Consider the following 19,579-nt stretch of genomic DNA (forward strand, 5'->3'; position numbering starts at 1 on the left):
ACAGGCCCAGCTTGCTGGCCTGCAGATGGGCTTGTGGGCTGGACCTCGGCTGCAGCCTCGAGAGGGTCAGCCCCACGGCTGAGGGGAGAGGCAGGGGGCTGACCAGGGGCCAGGGGGGCACAAGGCAGGGAGACCTCTGGGTGGGGGGTGAGGACCCCACCCTGGCTGAAGGAGCAGCTCAGCCTTGTGCCACCAGCACAGGCTGAACCACCCGAGGTGAGGGTCCGGGTTCCCAGGGGCACATCGGGCCAGATCTCTGGTGCAAGGGCCCAAAGCCACCCTCTGGCTTAGCCCAGCTCCTGGAGGGACACCCTTTCCCCACCACGTACACCCCGGATGGCAGACCTAGTGGACAGGTTGACGGGTTCCGGCAGTAGGTTCTGAGTTCCTCGCCGTGGGTGGAGCTGACTCAGGCCTGGGCCGGACAGTGATGGGGGAAGATGTGAAGCCAGGCCCTCGGGTTCCCACTCGCCCCTCCAGCCTGTGTTGGATCCTGGGCTACCATGTATGGGAAGCCCTTCCCCAGCAAAGACCCCCAAACTGGAGCTCCAGTGAGGGCACCCTTGGGGGCTCCCTCTGGTTCGGCAGCACCCATGATCTTGGGTGGCTGTGATGTCACAGGACTTCCTGTGACCAGCTTGCGTCTCTTCTGTGGGGTTAGGGTGTCGTCCAAGGCACTCCACGTGGGCCCCCAGGACTGGAGGTGGGGTGGGGGTGGAGCCCCTGCAGAGAGCAGACCACCTGTGCCCGCTCAGGCCCTCCCCGGTGAGCTTGTGGCTGGGGGTGCAGGTGCTGGAGGTGATGGGAGGTGCCACAGGCTGCAGAGTTGGGGGCTCCCTTAGGGCCTGCGCAAAGCTGATGACAAGTGAAACATGAGGGTGCCGCTGTGGGTCCCCCCACCCCATTCTGTTTCCCCGGGCCCCTAGAGCAACCTCATGGTCAGGCCAGCACAACATAGCCCCAAGAGGCTTCTGGATCCTTCTGTGGGGAGGTAGGACCCTAGCACAGTGCCACAATTCCCTCTGAGGGTCCCCATCCCAGTTCTGGAGGCCCCCACCCAGGCCACAGGGTACTCCCCAGGGGACCACAGGGCTCTCAGGACCTGGGGTCTGAGCTGCCGGTTGGATACGGGCACACACACCTCGGGGGCTGCCGCAGAGGGCCAGCAAGATGGGACGCGGCTGTCGCGCATGGCTGGGCTGTGGGCTCCCCCCTGGGTCTGCAGCCCCACCAGGAAGCGGAGGTGACCTGTGGCCTCACTGCCGGCTGCTCGCCGTGGCTCAAGGCAACGGCCTGGATGAGCCGCAACTCCAAGGAGCCGTGTGGAAAGCCTGGCCGTGACGCCTTGATGACGAAACAGGCTGTGTGATAAACATCATGCGTGAGTGACACCAGCCAGGTGCCGTTTCCCATGTAGCCCTAGAAAGGACCGAGCCTGGGGTAAATTTAGGACAAAATTGGAAGCCAGGTCAGCCCCCCCCTGCAGCTGCTCTGTGTCTAGTTCACGGTTTCACTGCTGAAGCAGAGAGCAGAGAACCGTCCACGCCCCCACGCGCGTAGGTGGCCTCCTCGAGGCCCAGACGCCATCAGATACCAATCCTTCCAGTTATTCCTGTGTCAGGTCAGATGCACCTGACACGGAAAGTGCTAGAACCAAGTGAGTGCCCGAGAGAAGGGATCCAAGGTAACAAACGCCTTCATCTCTGTGTCCAAAGATGACGCAGGGCAAGGGGGCTTCGGTGGTCTGAGTGCAGAACCTCTGGCGCGTCCCCTCTCGGGTCAGGTCCCCTCCCACAGCACCTCCCGGGGCAGCGGGTCCTGGGCCCGGAGGCGGTCCGGCTGAGCCGCTCCCCTCACCAGCCCTGGAGTCCCGCACACGCAGACCCAGGGTCTGGCCACGGGCTCCCAGCAGTCCTAGTTGAGAGATTTAGGTCACTCCAGCTCTGTCCCGGACAAGCCGTGCACACCATAAAGAGTCATCTGAGAACGAACAAGAAGTTTAAAAGGAGTGCCACTGGGCGCCCCCAGCCTGGACAGCAGGAGGTGGACCGCGGGAGGGCGGAGATTCGTTTGGCAGGTCTTTCTGCGTGTGTGAAATATTTCGTAATGTTAACACTCTTTTTTTTTTTCAGTATATGAAATTTATTGTCAAATTGGTTTCCATACAACACCCAGTGCTCATCCCAAAAGGCGCCCTCCTCAATCCCCATCACCCACCCTCCCCTCCCTCCCACCCCCCATCAACCCTCAGTTTGTTCTCAGTTTTTAACAGTCTCCTATGCTTTGGCTCTCTCTCACTCTAACCTCTTTTTTTTTTTTTCTTTCCTTCCCCTCCCCCATGGGTTTCTGTAACTGTTAACACTCTTAAAGGGAAAAGCCTAGGATGCACAGAGGTGTACGTGGGAACTGACGGTCAGAAACCCACCGGCTGAGTGTGCAGCCGGGCGTCACTGCGCGGCACTGACCCGCCCCTGCCTGGCGTCAGCCAAGATCGGGGAACACCGGGGGTGGCTTGAGTTTCCCCAGCCCACTTCCTCATTCGTAAAATGGGGAAGTGCAGGTTCCACTGGGCGGGGTGCCCCGCCACCTGCACTGCCCCACTCCCAGCCCCCATGGGCCGGCCCAGGGGTGCCCCCATGTGGTCAGTGTGGAAATCATGCCTTGTTGACGCTTAAAAATGGGCCATAGGCTGGTAGGGTTTGTAAACACCTGCAGCTCTGGGCTTTGTTGGCCTGCATGCCTGGCCTTCCCATCGCCTTCCCACGTCAGCCAGAGACCGGAGAGGAGAGGTCGCCGATGCCTGAAGGAGGTCGGTGGAGCGGGTGGTGGGAGCCCCTGTGTGGACAGATACCCCACAGACTGCATGGCCTGCACTCCAGGGGAGCCCCCTGCCCACGGGCTGCCTTCTGCCTGCTCACGAGTGTATATTTTCATAAATTTTGAAACAATGAATCCAACTTTCTCATCCTCTTGAACACAGGGTTCCTTCCCAGATGTGTTTTTTGAGTGAGTGCCAGAGGCTGGGGAGGCACTGGACAGGGTGCTGTGGGAGACACGCCTGGACAGGGCGGGGTGGGGGGAGCACAGGGCTGCACAAGCTCCTTTTTCCTGCAAAAACCCTCTCCCTGCTGGCCCTGTTCCAGTCCAAGCCCTCCACCCGCACCCTTGTGGCTCTGGTCCTCCAGCGGCAGAGGGGGCTGCAGGCAGGAGGGCGGGGGTACCAACCAGAAACAGAGCAGGGACCAGGAAATAATCAAAACAGGGGCATTGCAGAGGGGGCGGCCAGGGAAGCCCACTAAGACTATGAAGAAAATGTGGGCGTTGGTGGTTCACACAGGGGAGCAGAGGGTCGGAGGCCCCGGAGAACCGGGGTCAGGGGGCTCACGACCTATAGCCTGCGGGCAAGAGGCTCAGCATTCTGTCAGCGTCCTTGTGACCACAGTGTGTTAGGGCCTGGGGGCTGAGAGACACCTGGATGCCCCTGGTTGGACAAGGCCTGGGAAGCAGCAGCAAAGGTCTGAGCTGTCTTCAGGGAGCCAGCAGGCCCGGCTCCGAAGGAAATGTTAGCACAAATGTCCTCAGCATCACTGATGAAGCACAATCAGAATTCCAGAAAACAGGGAAAGTGAGTGGGTGCTTTTACTAAAAGGTCATAAAGCTGTTCTCAGGCTGAATGAGAACCCCAAAGTGCAGGGCTCGCTTGGGAGGTTCAGACGTTGCACGAGCTCCTCAGGTTGTGTTTCTAAGCTGGAAAGTGGTTGCATGCGTGCCCTTCATAGCATTTAAGCACAGCTTTTTTGCAGTGTTAAGTATTTTGTAACACTTAAAAAAGACTTTTAAGTTTATTTGTTTTGAGAAGGAGAGCACAGGTGCACTTGCTTGAGAGGGGGAGGGGCAGAGAGAGAGAGAGAGAGAGGGAGACAGAGAATCCCAAGCAGGCTCCCCGCTGTCAGTGCAGAGCTCCACGGCAGGGCTCGAACTCACGACCCTGAGATCATGACCTGAGCCGAAACTGAGAATCGGACTCTCAACCGACTGAGCCACCCAGATACCCCTTAAAAAACATTTTTAGGGAAAAAAACACCCAGGGATGCACAAAAGGTGTGGAAATGTGAACTGACGATCAGAACACATTGTTGAACAATCTGCTTTCATAAAACTACCTTATAAAGTTAAACTATCAAATTTGGATCAAAGCTTTAGATAACTGCAAGCAGCCAGTTAGACCAGTTGTGATGGGCTAGAGTTGCCTAGAAATGAAAGCACAAATGAACATTTAGGAAGAGAACTTGCCGGACAGCGAGCGTCCCCGTGTGAGGCCCGAGGCTGCCTGCAGACCGCCCGAGTCTCGGGGACCCCCCCCCTCCACCGTGGGCACCCAGGAAAGCACTGGTGCTGAGCACGGAGGCCAAGTGATGCCTGGACCCAACATGGTGACCGGGGACCGCCTCGGGGCGGCACACGGCGGTTTCTTCTCTGTGCTGCTCACGGTTTCCGTAATAGCCACGTCTTGTTCTATAACTGGGAAAAAATGAAAACGATGGTTCTGTTAAGCTCGCCTTGGAGATGCAGAAACCTGCTGCTGCTGCCGCCTCCAGTCTTCTCAGAGACTCTGCATTTTTTCTAGAAAAGAGAAAAATGCTCAAAGACCCATTAAACAAAGTGCTCAAAACGGTCAGGTGTGGACCTACTGCCCCGGGGCCCCACCCCACCAGGAAACACGGAGCCTTGAGGCCAGGACGTGTTTGGTGGGGTGTCCCGGAGGGTGGTCCTGCCCCAGGGGAGAGTGGGGACCCCAGGTCCAGAACCCGGCTTGTTCTCCGAGGGTCTTCGCCTCCTCCCCTCCTCCCGCGCGGTGAACTAAAGGGATACCCACCCTCTGTGCCCCTGACTTCATCCTTCAAGCCAGCCTAGTGGCTAAGAGGGCGTGTGGGGGCCTCCCTGGACACCCTCATGGTGACAGCTGCCTGGGTGTGCCAGACCCACGCCTAGAGTCCTGGATGGACCTGGTTGGCACTGTGCCAGGTTGCCCACCCTGCCCCCTGCAGGCGGCCCATGCCAGGTGGCTGGCTGATGGGTGTTGAGCCCTCCCTGGGCTCCCGGAGGAGAGCCCACCCTTCTAGGCCGGGCCCCGGGAGAGACCAAGCAGGAGTGAGCGTCCCTCCGAAAGACCACCACAACACCTGCTTCCCCGCTCCTGGGGTCCCCACCCCACTCAGGAAGGGCTCACCCTCCCACAGTCTGCCTCGAACTTCCCGATGGTCCCTTACCCCTCTCTCTACCCAACGTCCTGGTGGCCCTAGCCCTGGGCAGCTGCCCTGATCACTCCGTCTTCACGGCGTCCTCACGCCCCTGTTTCACCCTTCCCCCCACACCCCCCACTGTGGGGAAGAAGGCAGGGGCTCTGTTCACTTGCAATTTCAGGCCCAGAGGCCTCCGAGCCCTAGTCCTCGCTGCCCCCACACGCCCTTCACCGCCCCTTCCCCCGCAGGGCCCCCAGACCCATCGGTGCTCACATGTACTCACATGCACACCCCAAGTGTACACACGTGTGCCTGCACATGTGTAAGTGCACACTCATCCCCCCAGGCCTCTGTCCTTTCCTCCCACGGCCCATGGTCTCCTGCCCAGACTGTCTGGACTGGTCCTCTCCCCGTGACCCAGAGCCACAAGGAGGAAGGCACAGGACTCCCACCCGCGTGGTCCTTACCCTGCAGCCAGGACCGACAGCCCCAGCCCCTTCCCCAGACCCAGGGGCCACTCAGCCTTTCCAGCTGCCACCCAGGGCAGGGGTCCCTGGGGAGGTGGTGCCCCACAGCCCCCCGCCCAGCCAGGCAGTTTCTCTGTTTACAAGGAGAGCAGGAAGGGGTCTCCTGGGGCGCACCTGGAGCTGGGAGACTATTGTGTCTGACCCTGGCTGGCCCTTGTTCCTGAACGCTAAGCTCACCCTACTCTTCTGGGCCTCGGTTTCCCCTCAGCAAAGCGGGGCCTAGGACCAAGGCCCCATAGGCCCAGCCGGAGCTAATGGAAGCAGCGAGTGGGTGGTCTGGGGCTGGGTTCCCCAGCATTTCCAGTTCCTAGCTGACCTCCCAGACTTCCGCCGAGGGGCCTTGGGTAGAGATCCTGAGCCGGAGCCTGAGGGAGGGCATTTCCCTGTGGGTCAGCTGGCCTAGGACCCGAGGAGACAATGAGAGAATGGCAGTGGCCATTATAGGGGCAGGCTGGAAGGTGGCAGGCCCCTCTTCAAGCCCGGGGGGAGAGCCCCCTTCTCAGTGGGAAAGAGGCCCCCAGCTCCCAGGTCAAGGAAATTAGGAACCGAGCTGGAGTCAAGGTGAGGAGCTGGACCTGGGCTCAGTGAGCCTGGTGTCTAGACCCAGGGGGAGGAGGTGGGAGGGGGGCGGGCCAGGTGTGTGCACGCACGTGTGCGTGTGCACATCTGTAGGACAGGCTCTGGGCTATATGCTCAGAGGTGGGGCTGCCTGGCCAGCAGTCCCAACAAACTGGGCCGCAGTTTCTCCACGGGTGGGGGGTCCCGGAAAGGCCAAGCGTGCCTTGGGAGGGGCTGTGTGCGCAGTGGCCTTGGAGGGCAGAGGAACGTTCCCATGGCTGGGCCAGTGTTCCGATACGGCATGGGAGAGAAGAAAGAAAATATCAAGAAGCCACGATTATCTCCCCCGGGGAGGGAGTCACAGGAGCAGCCTTGAGCCCTGACGCAGGCAGGCAGGGGCCTCTCGAGCCTGGCTTAACCCTTTGCTCCCCCTCCCACCTCCTCCCGCGGGCCCGTCTGTCCTCCTGGGAACCTCCGGGCATGGCCCCCACCCAGCTGGCACCCTGCACAGCCTGGCCCGGAGCACAGGTTCTGGGGACCCAACACGCACAGGTGGCTTCCTAGGGGGTGCCCGGGGTCACGGGAGCCCCCAGCGGAGATCACACTCAGGAGACCCGGAGCCCAGGCGGCCCCAGGAGCGCAGGAGTCTCTGCCCTGGTGCCTCTCCCAGCCCAGGGCTGAGGGCGGAGACCCACACTGGCTTCCTGTGTAGCCCACCCTTCGAGCCCTCATCCCGGCCGTAAACGGGTTTAGGACACCCAGCTCAACGCCAAGCCAGATGAACGAAAACGACCCATGGTGACGATGTCCTCTGCCCTGCGGAGCTGCACCGCGTGTATCTTTCCCCACACCTCTGTGGAAGGACATTCTGGTTCTAGGGGCATTGGCCCCCTTCCTCCTGGCACACACCTGGGGTAGAGTTGCCACTTCGCAGGCACATAACATTTAACCTCCAGAGGGGTTGGCCATTTTCAGCACCTCCACTGACAGGTGGGGAAACCGAGGCCAGGGGAGGCAGCCGGCCCAGCTCACTATGAGGCTGCAGTCCAGGCCTCAGCTCTTCCTCTGTGGAGGGGCTGTGAACGCCGCCTGGCACCGGCTGGAGCTCTCCAGTGGATAAGAACCCAGGAACTGCAGTGAATCCAAACAAGCACAGGGCAGGCTGGGGTGGGGGCAGGCTGGGGGTGTGGGCAGGCTGGGGGTGAGGGCAGGCTGGGGGTGAGGGCAGGCTGAGGGTGAGGGCAGGCTGAGAGTGAGGGCAGGCTGGGGTGGGGGCAGGCTGAGGGTGCGGGCAGGCTGGGGGTGAGGGCAGGCTGGGGTTGGGGCAGGCTGGGGGTGAGGGCAGGCTGGGGTGGGGGCAGGGTGGGGGTGAGGGCAGGCTGGGGTGGGGGCAGGGTGGGGTACAGGGCAGGATGGGGGTGGGGCAGGCTGGAGGTGAGGGCAGGCTGGGGTTGGGGCAGGCTGGGGGTGAGGGCAGGCTGGGGGTGAGGGCAGGCTGGGGTGGGGGCAGGGTGGGGGTGAGGGCAGGCTGGGGTGGGGGCAGGGTGGGGTACAGGGCAGGATGGGGGTGGGGCAGGCTGGAGGTGAGGGCAGGCTGGGGTGGGGCAGGCCGGGGTTCAGGGCAGGCTGGAATGCAGTGTAGAACAGGGGTGCAGGAAGGTTGGGGGTGAGGGCAGTCCGGGGTGCAGGGTAAGCTTTGGTGCTGGGCAGAACAGGGGTGTAGGCAGGTGTGGGTTGAGGGCAGGCGGGGGTGCAGGGCAGCTGAGTGTGAGGTCTCTGTGTCCCACAGACCAGCAGGCTACCCTCTCAGGGATAGACTGGGAGAATCCAGCAAGGGTTAACCTAGGCCGGCTTCTGGGGGCTGGAAGGGTGGTCTGAGCTGAGCAGACAGCAGTGGGAGCGCCCCCCCCCCCCCCCAGAATACAGCACAGGGAGGGAGTGCGAAGTCTTGAAGGCCACCCCTTATCGCCCCTCAGCTCAGTGCCAAGCACGTCCTCCAGGGCCAACAGGGATGTTTTCTGTCTTATAGGCAAAGGGAGGCCCGGGCCCAGTGTGTCTGGTGTCACAGGGGACTCTTGGGGTCTACAGTGCCCAGGGTTTGACTGGACCTGGCAGAGGGCACCGCCCCAGGTCATAGGGACCACGACACTGTGCCCACGACGGCATGGACTCCAAGGAGCTGGCAAAAGGAAGGCTTCCTGGTGGTGGCGGCTGCCTAAAGGGCCCAGGAGGGCTGTGAAGAACCCACATGACTTGCAGCCCTGTCCCTTACCTGGTGTCCCTGGAATCCAGCCTCAGTGTCTGCCCATCGGGTACTGTCCTCACCACTTGAGGAGCGGACTGTGCCTGGCGTGCGGAAAAGCCCGACCTGGGGTCCCCCGGCCGGGCAAGAGCCAGGCTGGGCAGCCCAGGCTGCAGGGAGGGGCAGGCTGGGCAGCCCAGGACAGGGCGGGCAGGTGGCGTACGCTTGTCGGGCAGTGCACGGCCCCGGCATTCCCCTGCGGGGACCCTCCTGACAGCTCCATCAGGCTGTCTCTGCATCCATTCCTTCACCTCCTGGAGCCCCCAAACACACGCGTGAGGGATGCTGAGACCCAAGTGTCGGGCTGTCCAGGGGCCACGGCCAGCTGGGCTGGCTGGAATCGGAGCCCCCACGGAGCATCCGGCTCCCCACAGCGGGCGGCGGAGGGGGGCTCCTGGGCACAGCATCTGCCACCGAGTCACTGCCAGCTCCCTGTGGCTTTCCGGAGACACAGACAGTGGACCTGGCCCCTCCCCCCAGCTAGTGGGAGATCAGACACCCCACCATCAGGACAAACCCTTTGGCTCCTTGGAACCCCACTTGGAGGGAAGGCGGCTTGGGGGGTCATGAGATGACTGGAGGGGGCCGTGGACACCCAGCTGTGGGCAGGTTAAGGGGTCCGTGCCTGACATTGTCTCTTTATACCTTTCTGGACCTTTATAGGGCTTTATAATTAGCAGGCATTGATTTATAACCAGGAAAACAAGTCTGAGAAACCAAGTGGCAAAGTCCCGATGTTTTGGACCTGGGCAGGGCCTGTCCCCACCCCCGCCGCCCTCTGTCTCCCTGTCTGTCTGTCTGTCTCTGTCCCTTGCCTCTTGCCTCCTCCTCTCCTGAAGACCCACTTCCAGGAGCCCAAGGTCAAGGGTGACAGTGGTTTCCCAGAAGCCCTGGGGCAGGTCTGAAGGGGGAATTTGACCCTGGGTCACAGAGCAGGACCCAGGACACTGTTCCCAAGTTTCACAGAGAACAGTGGCTGGGAGAGATGGCCCCTGAGTCACCACTGGGCCGGGGGGCCAGGGGCGAGGAGGGGCTTCACCCATTAGCCCCAGACTCAACAGGCGCTCCCGCTCCAGCCGGCGTGAGCAGCTGTGGGGGGATTCCTCCCTAAGGTTCCCCCACCCCGGCCTCCTCCCAGCAGAGGATGGGGGCCGACACCTGCTTTGCCTCCTTCCTCATCACGGGCTCATCACGGGCTCACGGAGCATCCGTCCCCCACCACCCAGCTGCTGGCCTCTGCGCCTCTGTGCCCATCAGCCCGCGGCCGAGGCCCGAGGCCCGCCAGCACGGGGGGCACCATACCCTCCGGAGGCCAGGGGTCTGCAGCTGTTCAGGCCCACCCCTCGGTCCAGGCCACCGTGGGGTGAGTCGGCAGGGCCCAGACATGTCCACGGGACGCTGATGACTGTGCTCACGTGGGGCTGCTGTCCTGTACCCCCTGTGCCCACCGCGGGGTCCTGCCTCTGCCCACCCAGCGGCCAGTCCAGCTAGAGGTTCATGGGAGTCAGCCTCCACCCCCGCCCTGCGGTCGGGGAGAGCCCGGGGGCTGCTGTGTGCGCACAGGCACCCGCCTGGACACGTACACACACAGACACGCACATCACCCCTCTCCTAGGCAGGTGCCCTCGGGCCAAGGATCTGAGAGCAGGGCAGTTCAGCTCCTGCCACGTGGAAGTATGTCCCCGGTCAGCGCCTGCCCAAGTTGGGGGACAGCTGCATCCACACGGGCGAGTGTCCACCGCTCTGTTCACAGAGCTTGCTGACTGTGGGGAGGGACAGATGTGGCAGCCTGGGTCTGAAACGGACACTCTTCTGGTCCCCACCTGTTCCCCAGGGGAACCTATGGTCCCCTGCCCTCCCCTCGGGCCCTGTGGTGTCAACATTACAAGTGCGTGTGTCTCTGTCCTTGGTCAGCCGTCCCCTGGGCCATGTCCCTCACCTGTGTCTGCATTCTCGCCCCCCCCCCCCAACCCCACCACTGCAGAGCTCTGCCTTCTCCAGTCACCCCCCGGGGGCTCAGGAGCAGAGCTGAGCACACATCAGGTGTGTGGGGCCCTGGGAGAGCTGACCCACCTGACCCTCTGGAACTTGGTGCCCAGGGCCCGGGGAGGTGGGGGGAGGGGCCGTGCACAGTGAGGCCCTGGGCAGGGAGGGAGGGAGAGGGGAGAGCCGTGCGTTTTCCGGGCCCTGACGCAAGCAGTAGCTCTTTGGCAGATAAGTACTGGCCAGGGCTGGCCCGGCCCCAGGTCCCGAGCCAGCAGCCCCTGGGCCCCGTGGGCCTCGCCGCCCTCCCGCCCGCCCGCCCGCCCGCCCGGCTCAGCAATGCGCTCAGAGAAGGTCTTTGTGCCCCAATCTCGCAGGTGTGGGGGTGGGAACGGGGTCCTTGGCTCAGCTCGGCCTGTGACTACATGTGACAGCGGCTGCTGTGTGCCCTGCCCCAAGGTCTCTGCCTCACATAAAAGGGGCAGGCCGGCTGGCCGAGGCAGAGTCAGCAGAGGGGCTTTCCTCCTGCTCCATGCCTCCGCTGCCCACTCCGGCCGCCCAGGACTGGCTAGCTCCCCGACCCTCGTCCAGGACCCTCGCCCAAGACCGTTGCCAGGACTCTCACCCAAGACCCTCGCCAGGACCCTCACCAGGACCCTCACCCGGGACCCTCGCCCAGCACCCTCGCCAGCACCCTCGCCCAGGACCCTCTCCAGGACCCTCGTGAGCTGCTCGCTGTTCCTTTTTCCTATGCATATACTTCTTTGAGGGTCAGGCCTAAAGAGGTGTAAGGCATGGGAAAATGGGGCAGCGAGGTCCTCCCCCACCGTGGAGCTGCTGCCTTCCTTCTTCCCTGGGGGACAAGAAGGCTGGGTAAAGTTGGCTTTCATGTGCGCCCTCGAGGTGTCCGGACCATGTGGTCAGGTCCTGCCCCTGGCTGACATCTGCCCCCAGGGCTCAGGACGCCTTCTGCAGAGGATGCCATGGTGATTTCTGCTTCCTACCCCTTCATTATAGTTTTGTAATCATGGGTGTGCGTTGATTTTCTGGCCAGAAATGTCAATAAAACTAATTTTGCGTGAACTTAAGTGTGACGTAGTTCTGACAATCAGAGTTTAAATCAAAGCTGCTGCGGCCACACAGCAAGTGGGGTGGGGGCACGAAGAAGCTGCCGCGGCCTTGAAGGAACTGAGTGAGAAATCGTGGATGTGAAGGGAGCGAAATGGCTCCCAGGCTGGGAGGGTGCAGCCGGCTTTCTGAAAACCGGGGCCAGCTGGGGCAGGTGTCCCCAGGGTGCCTGGGAGCAGATGGCGGGGTGGGTGGGCCAGACCTTGCCCGCCACTGGCCCCTCGGGTCAGGGTGGGGGCCCTCGTCCCAGGAGCCTGTGGTCTCAACTTCCTGGTGTAGCAAAATGGACAGAAGCCCTGCTGAGCGGAGAGCTTAAACAATGATTGTTGGCCTTTGTCAGCTAATCGGCCCAGCAATTACAGGCGCCCCTTTATCAGCCGTGGACTGGGCCGGCCTGTCCCTAATCTCATTTGGTTGTCCTTCCCTCCAGGACCACTGCCTCCTGGGAAGGGATGGGCTGGGTGGGTGGCAAGGCAGGGCAGCCTCCAGGAGACCCTCCCAGTGCCCGCTGCCCACCCCCCCCCCCAACGGTGCTTGTCCCTGTAGGTGGGGGTGGGGCACTGGGGGCTGGCTCCTGGTTCCACTCTGTGTGGAAGCAGCAGACAGGGCTCAGCTTCTGGGCACAGGGAAGGGGGTCCCTCAGCATCGTCGCAGCTAGAGGTGGGGTCTTTGGCTGACTGGGGGTCACACGCTTCACCCCAGCCCTGGGGTGGGGGCCCCTGTCGACAGCATGGAACTGAGTGGGTTGCTCCTTGCGCAGGGAGGACGGTCCACTGGGAGGTGGGGCAGAGCCATCCAGGTCCAGCCGGCTGAGGAGCACCTGAGGCAGTCCCGGGGCCAGGACTGGGGCTGGAGAGGCCCTCAGAAGCGCCCACCAACAGGTCCTCAGTCCTGGGGACCTTTTCCCCCCGGACAGTGGGGCGGGGCTCCGGGGACCCCTCCCAGTACCTTCCTTGGGGAAGGGGTTTCTGTTCACCTGTTCCCTTGCCGCTTGCAGATTTCTGCGAGCTGGACCTGAGGGCACTGCTGGGCGATGAGGGACTCCTGGGGACAGCCCCTCCTCTTGCCCTGGGCGCCGTGAGATGGGATGTGCGTGGACACTGAGGGCACTGCTGGGCGATGAGGGACTCCTGGGGACAGCCCCTCCTCTTGCCCTGGGCGCCGTGAGATGGGATGTGCGTGGACAGTCAGTGTCGCAGCAGAGAGAGCTGCATGTTTTCACCCTTGTGGGAGTGCGGGGGCTGCACTGGTACAGCAAGCCCATGACTTCCACTCTGCCTTCAGGGTTGTGGGGGTGGCCCGACTGAGAGCCCTCACCCCTGGGGCCCACCGCCTCTGGTCTGGGCGTGCCCCCAATCTAGCCACTTGCTGTGGTTTTAGACGGAGAAGTTCTCAGGGACAGAAGCCCCATGTCCACGGACCCACCACCCGGCTCCACAGCCAAGATGTTCGTCTGTGCTCTGTGCTCTGTTGTGTTGCCCTTGAACCCCGTGAGCGAGAGTTGCAGACACGGGACCCACAGATCATCACTGTCCCTCACCTGGTCCTGTGAGCAGAGACGGGTGGGCCACCCCAGCCAGTCCTGGCAGACCGGAGGCCTCCCTGCCTCACAGCTGTGCTCATGTGGCTCTAACCAGGGTTCACCTGGATGGCCGGGTCTCCCTGCCCCTCTGACAAGGGACTTCGGAGAAGCCCCGGCTGATGTCCGTTTTCTATCAACAGGAATTTAGGTTTTTGGCAAGACTATTTCATAGGTGCTAGAGTGTCTGAGCCACAGGGGGTGGAGCCCCTGCCCTTCTGAGAGGCCACGCCTCTGTAGGGGAGGGCTTAGGAAGCATGTGTCCTTCTGTCCACATCCCCAAGCCCATGGGGACTACTAGTCACAAAAGCCATTCGGGTTACAGGCAAGACCAGGCAAAGGCGTGTCCACTGCTCAGAAGTGAGCCAATGTTTCAAACATGTGATGCCCCAAGCTGGGCGAGTGGATCCTGGGCACACAGGAGACAGCAGACCCACCTGGTCGTACAGAACACAGAGCACACAGGTCGCACAGGACACAGGATACACAGGTCACAGGACACACAAGTCACACAGGACACAGAACACACAGGTCACAGGACACAGAGCACAGGGGTCACAGGACACAGGACACACAGGACACAGAACACAAAGGACACAAACCATAGAAAACACACCATGACTCAGTTTCCCCTGGAACAGCGGGCAATTTGGAAGTAACAAGGTAGGAAGACACTCAAGTTTTAGGGGTGTCGAAGGCAGCAGGTGGGTTTGAACCAGAGGTTAAGACAAATGAAAACACGAGCCTGAACAGTGTGTTTAAGTCCTGACCACAAGAAATCCTGGGTGGACAGCATGACAGGATAGCAGACGTCCCACTGCTGCACAGCAACCCCCAGGAGGGACACAGAGTCCCTACGGGATGGTTCGGTCCACCAGCGCCTATAACTGGTCCGTGGCTTTGCCGCCCCTGCCAGAGTTGGTTCTGGTGCCCGGGCTTCCGCTGCTGAGACTGGGTGGAGAAACTCTGGGCCGAGAACCCGCCTAGACAGCAAGCTGGGCCCTCGGGCTTCAGCCTCCTTCCTTGCAGGCGCCCAGGAGGCCAGACTGCAGCCCTGCCTGGCCACAGGGAGCGCACAGGGCTGAGCCCCGAGCCAGATAAGACACAGGTCTGGACACGCTGTGAAGAGCGGAGCAGCACACAGCACGGTGCCCCGCAAGACGTGGCCACGGAGGGACCTTCCACGTGGCAGTGGGCAGAGCCACCATCCCCGTTCCCTTCTGGCTTCCCACTTTGGGGTCACTGTTAGCACGGAACCCAAACCCCAAGGTGATAAAAACAAACATCTTCACTTGGCCCGAATCCCTCCGTGGTTTCCATGGTTACACCAAAAGCTTATGATCATACAGCACAAGAAAGTATCCATCCTGACTTCTAAGATTTTATTTTTAAGTACTCTCCACACCCAATGTGGGGCTCGAACTCACAACCCCAAGACCAAGAGTCACAGGCCCCACCGACTGAGGCAGCCAGGTGCCCATCTTTATTTTTCCAACACTTTCCATTGAATAAATTACCGCTGTATCATATGCTACAAGCCTGACACTTGGCGAGTCCACTTCTGGCACTGGATTCTGTTGGCTGACCCATCGTGTGTGGTTCCTAAACTGAACCTGCAGTAGTTTCCAACGAGGGAGTGGTTGTAAGAGGTCCTAAGGAAGGTCAGGGTTCCAGGTCCCCCCTGTGGAGACCCAAGGCTCACGCCAGATGTCACGGTAACAGCAATCGCTGGTGAGCGTCTTTCCAGGGAGATACCGGGAACAGTTCCGCACACACCTACTGTGTCTGTGTCTGTGGCGGTGTGTGACACGTTCCAGCTGCAGGCCTCTGGGCCACCATGCTTCCTCAGACGGCATCCTTGGTCTGGGGCAAGGCACACAGGCCCCAGGGACCCCTGGACAAAGCTGGGCCCAGTGTGTGCACCAGGCCCCCAGGGTCTGGGAGGCAGCACACTGGAGGCTGTCTGCTGCACGAGGCCCACATCAAGGCCAGGGAGGCTTGTTCCACTTGGCAGAGGTCCCAGAAGGAGCCAGGGGGCCATCCCAGAGCCGGAGGCCCAAGCGGGGAAGCCCAAGGGTACAGTGGCGGTAAGCTACTGGCCAGGGCAGAGAGTGGCGGGCAGAAAGCCACTGGCGTATAGAGCGTTCTGGAGAAAGGGCAGCTCAGCTGAGAGTCCTGGAGCTGATGCTTGTGCTTCATGCGGCGGTTCTGAAACCAGGTTTTTATCTGTGGGGGAAACTAGATCAGAACAAGGGCGAGAACAGCCACCGCCCTGGCCCATGCGTCCCGGGCCCCTCACCTGCACTTGGGTGAACCCCCCCTCACCTGCACTTCGGAGAGCCGCATCTCCCGGGCCAGCTTCCGGCGCTCCAGGGGGCCCAGGTAGCGTTGGTGCTGGAAGGCGCTCTCCAGGGTGCTGACCTGCTCCGCCGTGAAGGCCGTGCGGACCCGGGGCGCCCGCCCGCTGTCGGCCTCCTTCCTCACCCCTGAGGAAGGACAGAAGGCACTGAATCCTTTAGGATAAAAGTGCCACTCACGTGGGACCTGCTCCCCTAGCTCGGAAGTGCCCCAAGCTCTGTGGCCACAGGGACGAGAGGAAAGTCTGGGCCCCCCTCCTTCACTTTCACTGCTCTGCTGTCCCTTGCAGTCCTTGCACAAATGTGGATGAGGGGGCAGCCCCTCCTCCCCTCCCAGCTCAAATGTGGGAGGGTGGCCAGGATGGGAATACTGGAGAAAGAGGATTCTGGAATGGAACAGCGGTTCTGATGCAGCCCCTCACCCTTCCACTGGGGCACGTGGTCACTTCCAGAAAGGGAGCCCCACACATCCTTCCGGAAAGCAGTTCCTCTGGCTGCTCACAAGGAACCTGAACCCAGTCGGCAGTAAGGGCTTGGGGCCGTGGTCACAAGACCCCCAGTCTCCCCTGCCACCAACCATGCGTCCGTGGCCAGTCTGTGTCTATCTAAATCGGCGGTGGCAGATGGCACTAAGTACCCTGTGTGGTGAGGAGGGTCACCTGTCTTTTCTCAACACGTTTGGCCAGAATGTCAGATTTTACCAAGTCACTTTGAACACATACCTGGGAGAGTGCAACAAGACAAGACACGCTTTGCTTTGGAGGTGGGGGTGGGGAGAGTGGAACTAGTCAGTGTGAAAGATTTGATGATTTGGTTGGCTTTTTTGAGGTGGGGGGGCTGGTTGCAGAAAATAAATTTAAAATTTCACTTCATGGAAGTATAAACTTTTTCCATAGGATTATTTAAACTTTTTCAAAAATGAAGGGCGCTCAGTCAGTTAAGCGTCCGACTTCAGCTCAGGTCACGATCTCATGGTTCTCGGATTCGCTCTGTGCTGACAGCTCGGAGCCTGGAGCCTGCTTCCGATTCTGTGTCTCCCTCTCTCTCTGCCCCTCCCACACTTGTGCTCCCTCTCTTTCTCTCAAAAATAAAAACATTTTTTAAACCTTTTCAAAAACGAAAACTTACAGATAATATCAACCCCACTTTGACTAGGCAGGGCTTTAAACTTAAAAGCAATGATAAATTCACAAAGACTAAAAGAACAAACCAGGTTTCCTGAGCAAATGACAAAGGGTTAGACCAGGTTTAGGAAGCCACCAAAACCTCCAGGAGCCAAGCCACAGAGGCACTGGAATCCCTGTGAACCGAAGTGCCAGGGCTGTCCCCGACCCAAACCTGCAGGGGCTCCAGGCTGCCTGTGAACAGGGTCAACTCTGCATGCCAAGCCGAGGCGCCCAGCTTTGAGGGGAGAAGCACAACGACCCCTCTGAACCCGGCAGGTTTCATTTAAGACGTGCGTCCAGAGCCCTGTGACTCGGGTAGAACTGGCCCCCCCGCCTAGACTTGCTGCAGAACTAGAAAGTCAGTTGCACAAAGGCACCAATGTCGCAGTCAGGGCTCACAGGACAGGAGTTGCAGCAGCGGTGGGACACAGTCCACAGGCAGTCAGGCCAGAAAGAGGCCAGGGGGTTAGCCCTTCTAGGAGGTGGGGGAGGAAGAGGAGCCCCCGGGACTTGAGGAGGGAAAACCCCCGTTGCGGCTTTCGCCTCCGAGAGGAAGTGCTTACTTGCCGGGGGGGGGGGGGGGGGGGGTCAGGTGGAACCTCAAATCCCAGCCCCCACCTCCAGCCCCAGTACCCAGGATGTAGTGGGGAGTGTTAGGGCCTCCCTCCTCCAGAACCCTCCAGGCTCCCGTCCCAGTCTGGGAAGAGGGGAGCACCCTCCCCACCCATCCCACACCTACCAGCTGCAGGTGTCCCTGGCGCAGACACTTCCGAGGGCTTCACCTCCTCCACGCCCACGGTCTGGGGGAGCTCCCCGCTGCTGGACACCCTGGCTGGAGCAGACAGGCTCCCCCAGGAGAGTTCAGCGGGCCTGATGGTGTGTGCCGGCCCCACGTGGCTGCTCCGGGAAAGCCAGTCCACTGAGCCAAAGCTGGACGGCTTGACGCCACTGGGCAGGGTAGAGGAAGGAGACATGGCTGTAGGGGGCAGACTGTGGAGGTGAGGCGCAGGGTCCTCCGAGGGTTTAGCAGGGCTGAGCTGCATTTATGAGCTCAGGAGGAGGGAGGGGCAAGCAGGTTTGCAAAGACCGCTCCAATCCTCCCCCAGCCCAGATAAGTAGCACCTAATTGCTTCCAATTCAGAGGCACAAAGAAGGCCATTCACACCTCCCCCGGCTCCGAGATGTCTGGGCAGGGGCGGGGCTGTGTCCACCAGTTCGGGAAGTGGTGCAGGTTGGGGACTTGTCACATCTTTTCATCTCCTCCCCCCACCCCCCGGCTGGCCTAGGCATGGGGACGGTGACCATGGCCCCCCTCGCAGCCTAGCACTCCTGCTGGAGGCTTGTCCTCTCCCGAGGTTGGCCCTCCAACCTGCCCCTTGGATCTGCATTGCCAAAGGTGACAGGTGTGCACACCTGAGGGAGAGGGTGCTTCAGGTAGGGGGAGTCGGCATTACTGCTCCCAGGGCCGGGTGGGCTCCCAGGCCAGGAGTCCCCTGCCTCTGGCTGTTTGGGTGGGATCCCGGAAGGGGACTGTGACCAGGCGGCGGGCCGCGTAGGGCTGCCCGGGGAGAACCCTCCGGTCCCAGTTGGCCCTTCCCTCTCAAATTGTACTCGGCGGCCCCCCCCCCCAACCCCATTTTGCCCCAGGCTTCACTTTGGGGCCCTTGAGTTGGATTCCAGTGACAGGAAGGAGGGGCGTCTGCCCGCCGAAGGCATGGAGGACCCTGCGGGGAAGGACGGGGGGAGCCACTGCCCTCCACTGCAGCGCTGTCTCCACGGTGGCCGATGCAGGCCTCGAGCTCCGGGAGGGTGCAGGAGTGACTGGGCTGCACAGGCCTCCCCCGCGGGCGCTCCAGCGAACCTGCCGGGGCCCTTCGGGGTCACGGACCCCGTCCACCTTCTTCTCCCCCCGCCCCGCCCCCCCCCCCCCCAACGCGTCTGTCTCCAGGACACGACCCCAAGGACCAGCCCGAGCCGCGTTCAGGGCGACCCGGGGCAGCGCGGCGGGAGCACCGACAAGCGGCGTGGTGGCCCTAGCCCACAGGCCGGCCTCCCGGGGGCGCCGGCGCCAGCCTGGGAGGGACCGCCAGCCTCTACGCCCGCCCCGCCCTGCGGGATCAAAGGCCCCTGGGGCCTCGCGGGGATTAACACCCCCAGCCCCGCCTCCCGAGCCCCCCCTCCCCCCGGCCGGGCTGGGGGGGGGGGCGGGGGCGGGGGCTGGGGAGACTCCCGCGGGCACAGCGGGAACCGCCAGGCGCTGACCCCGGCCCGCGAAGGGTCAGAGGAGGAACCGCGACGCGCCAGCGGCAGTGAGCCGTCCAGCTACCTGGGGACAGAGGCCCCGCAGGTGGGGGCCCGCACCGCTCACGGGGGCGGCGCCACACAAACCCGACCAAGGGAGACACCCCTCCCCCCCAAGACTGCTCAGGCAGCGCGGAACTGGCCCCAGAAACACCTCGAGAGAAAGAGGAACGCTCGTGGGGAATTCGTGTGTGGTGCGCTCACAAGCGTTAATTGATGAGATGCCAGAATTCGCGCACGCCACCCCGAAAGAGCGCCACACCTTTGCAAACCCAGTTTTCTCGTCTTCATTTCCAGTCTTTCAGGTCCTTCCCCCCCCCCCCCCCCCCCCCAGCTCTGCTGGGCGAGTCCTCACTAAGGGGACCCTCCGGCCCACACATTCCCAGCTCCCGGCTTACACCTTCCCCTACCTGAACCACCGCCCCCCCCCCCCCC

The 19,579-nt window shown here is 61.9% G+C and overlaps 1 protein-coding gene across 1 annotated transcript; it reads right to left on the bottom strand.

Moving 5' to 3' along the window:
* Positions 1-14,734: 14,734 nt before the first annotated feature.
* VENTX (VENT homeobox) lies at positions 14,735-18,113 on the bottom strand. The gene is made up of 3 exons (XM_060641038.3): positions 17,583-18,113; positions 15,646-15,806; positions 14,735-15,546 (listed from the first exon to the last, which is right to left on the bottom strand). The coding sequence occupies exons 1-3, from the start codon at positions 17,884-17,886 to the stop codon at positions 15,166-15,168; spliced, it is 846 nt and encodes a 281-aa protein (XP_060497021.3). The 5' UTR covers positions 17,887-18,113; the 3' UTR covers positions 14,735-15,165.
* Between the last annotated feature and the right edge of the window lie 1,466 nt (positions 18,114-19,579).

This window comes from Panthera onca, chromosome D2 (genome assembly GCF_046562875.1).
Source record: "Panthera onca isolate mPanOnc1 chromosome D2, mPanOnc1 haplotype 2, whole genome shotgun sequence".
Taxonomy (NCBI): Eukaryota; Metazoa; Chordata; class Mammalia; order Carnivora; family Felidae; genus Panthera; species Panthera onca.

Coding starts and splice junctions, on each gene's coding strand:
- VENTX (XM_060641038.3), bottom strand. CDS start 17,886: ATGCAGCTCAGCCCTGCTAAACCCTCGGAGGACCCTGCGCCTCACCTC. Junction 15,807..17,582: donor GCCAGGGACACCTGCAGCTG/GTAGGTGTGGGA, acceptor GTCCTTCCTCAG/GGGTGAGGAAGGAGGCCGAC. Junction 15,547..15,645: donor TGCGGCTCTCCGAAGTGCAG/GTGAGGGGGGGT, acceptor TTTCCCCCACAG/ATAAAAACCTGGTTTCAGAA.